At 48.5% G+C, this 1,990-nt stretch overlaps 1 protein-coding gene across 1 annotated transcript; it reads left to right on the forward strand.

The window, feature by feature from the left end:
* The first annotated feature begins 333 nt into the window (after positions 1–333).
* On the forward strand, positions 334–837 carry LOC127566259 (uncharacterized). The gene has a single exon (XM_052008282.1). It carries the CDS (start codon positions 334–336, stop codon positions 835–837), a length of 504 nt encoding a protein of 167 aa, XP_051864242.1.
* Positions 838–1,990: the final 1,153 nt, after the last annotated feature.

Below are 1,990 nucleotides of genomic sequence, written 5' to 3' on the forward strand. Positions count from 1 at the left end.
ATTCCTTTAGTAGACATCACAGCAAAATCTGTAGCCAACGCACTGATATCGGGCTGGTTCGCTCAGTACGGTATTCCTCTTCACATCACAACCGATCTGGGTCGACAATTCGAGTCTACATTATTCCAAGAGCTTTCCAAAAATTTGTGGTTTTAAGCACCTGCGGACGACGGCGTACCACCCACAAGCCAATGGTATGATCGAACGCTGGCACAGAACGTTAAAAGCTGCTTTAAAATCGTCGATCCAATCAACTGGAGTAGTTCCCTGCATCTAATCCTACTCGGCCTACGCACAACAATCAAAAGCGACATCGGGCTGAGCCCTGCGGAAATGGTTTATGGCACCACACTACGGGTGCCAGGCGGATTTTTTGCACCGAGCACACAAAAACACACTGAGTCCGAGTTCACCGAGGCTCTTCAAAAAACCATGTCTCAACTGCCAACCACTAAGCCAGTGCACCATCATACACCGCAAGAATTTGTCCACCCGGACCTAAACCATTGTACCCACGTCTTCGTTCGAGTGGATCGAGTGAAAACCCCGTTGGAAGCAAACTACGAGGGTCCTTTCGAAGTGGTAACAAAACACGACAAATATTTTACACTCAAGGGCCACACAAAGGAAAACAAGGTTTCCATCGATCGACTTAAACCAGCTTACATCTTCAAAGACGTACCGCCTCCCAACACAGGAGCAGACGACAGCGCCAACTGCTCAGACACTCGAGAAAGTGTCAAGATCAGGACGACAAATCAGATTCCCAGCAAAGTATCTTTCCCAACTGGAACTCTAGGAGGGGGGTACTGTGGCAACCCCTTTCAGTTCTCGTGATCAACAAAACTCGATAACTCACGCGAGTATCGATATTACGGGAGTACATCTCCAGGAGACACACTCTCCCCTCAATCAGTTTTCGTCAGCTTCGTCCGCCGCCACTGCAGAGTCTTTGCCGCTTTCATCTCCCGATCATCTTTTTAGTTTTAAATATAAGTATATAGTAATCAATAAACATAAGGCAAAGCAAATTGGTGACCCCGACGTGATCACTATATACACACGAGTACTGGTGCTTACAATGGCAAACAACGACGCCCCACAAGACGACGCCGAGGTTTTTCACGATACCGTTACTCACGGTGTTGACGCAGTTATCAACCGTGTAGCTGTGAAAATACCGCCGTTTTGGCCCGAACACCCAGAATTATGGCTATCGCAAATCGAAGCCCAATTCGTTCTGGCGGGAATAACCTCGGACGAAACGAAATTTAACACAATCCTAGCGTCAATCGAAGCACCGGTGTTGGCCCGAATTGCCGACGCCATCGTCAACCAACCACGCACAGGCAAGTACGAAAATTTGAAATCGTGCATCCTGGAACGCTTCTGCGAAAGCGAACAAAAGAAAATCCAGAAGTTAATATCGGAGACCGACCTTGGTGACAAGCGCCCCACGCAACTGCTCAACGAGTTAAACGCACTAGCCGCAAACAAAGTTCAAGAATCTTTTCTGAAAGCACTGTGGCTGCAGCGTTTACCAACACAAGTGCAAGCGATCTTGCAAGCATCGGACGCCAGCCTAGCAAACTTAGCTAAGTTGGCAGATAAAGTGATGGAAGTCGGTGATTTTTCATCAGGTACGCACCATCGACGCCAAGTCGGCGCCAACCAGCAGCGCCGTTTCCGACGATCGTCTAGACCGCATCGAACAACAAATCAACGCGCTCTCCAGAACCTTTCTCGCAAGAACAGCTTGCGAACGGATCGCAACAGCGTCATAGCTGGAGACATGTGTTGGTACCACAGCAAATTTGGTAACGCCGCCAAGAAATGTCGCCAACCCATGCTCTTTTGCATCCGAACCAAAAAAACTAAATCAATCTTCGGATTCGGCGGACAAATTCGAAGAAGACCACAACACAATTGCCCGCCTCGCCATCAACGACAATTTCTCCAAAACACAGTTTCTCATCGATACCGGCGCCGA

This window comes from Drosophila albomicans, unplaced genomic scaffold, assembly GCF_009650485.2.
Source record: "Drosophila albomicans strain 15112-1751.03 unplaced genomic scaffold, ASM965048v2 utg000098l_pilon, whole genome shotgun sequence".
Lineage (NCBI taxonomy): Eukaryota > Metazoa > Arthropoda > Insecta > Diptera > Drosophilidae > Drosophila > Drosophila albomicans.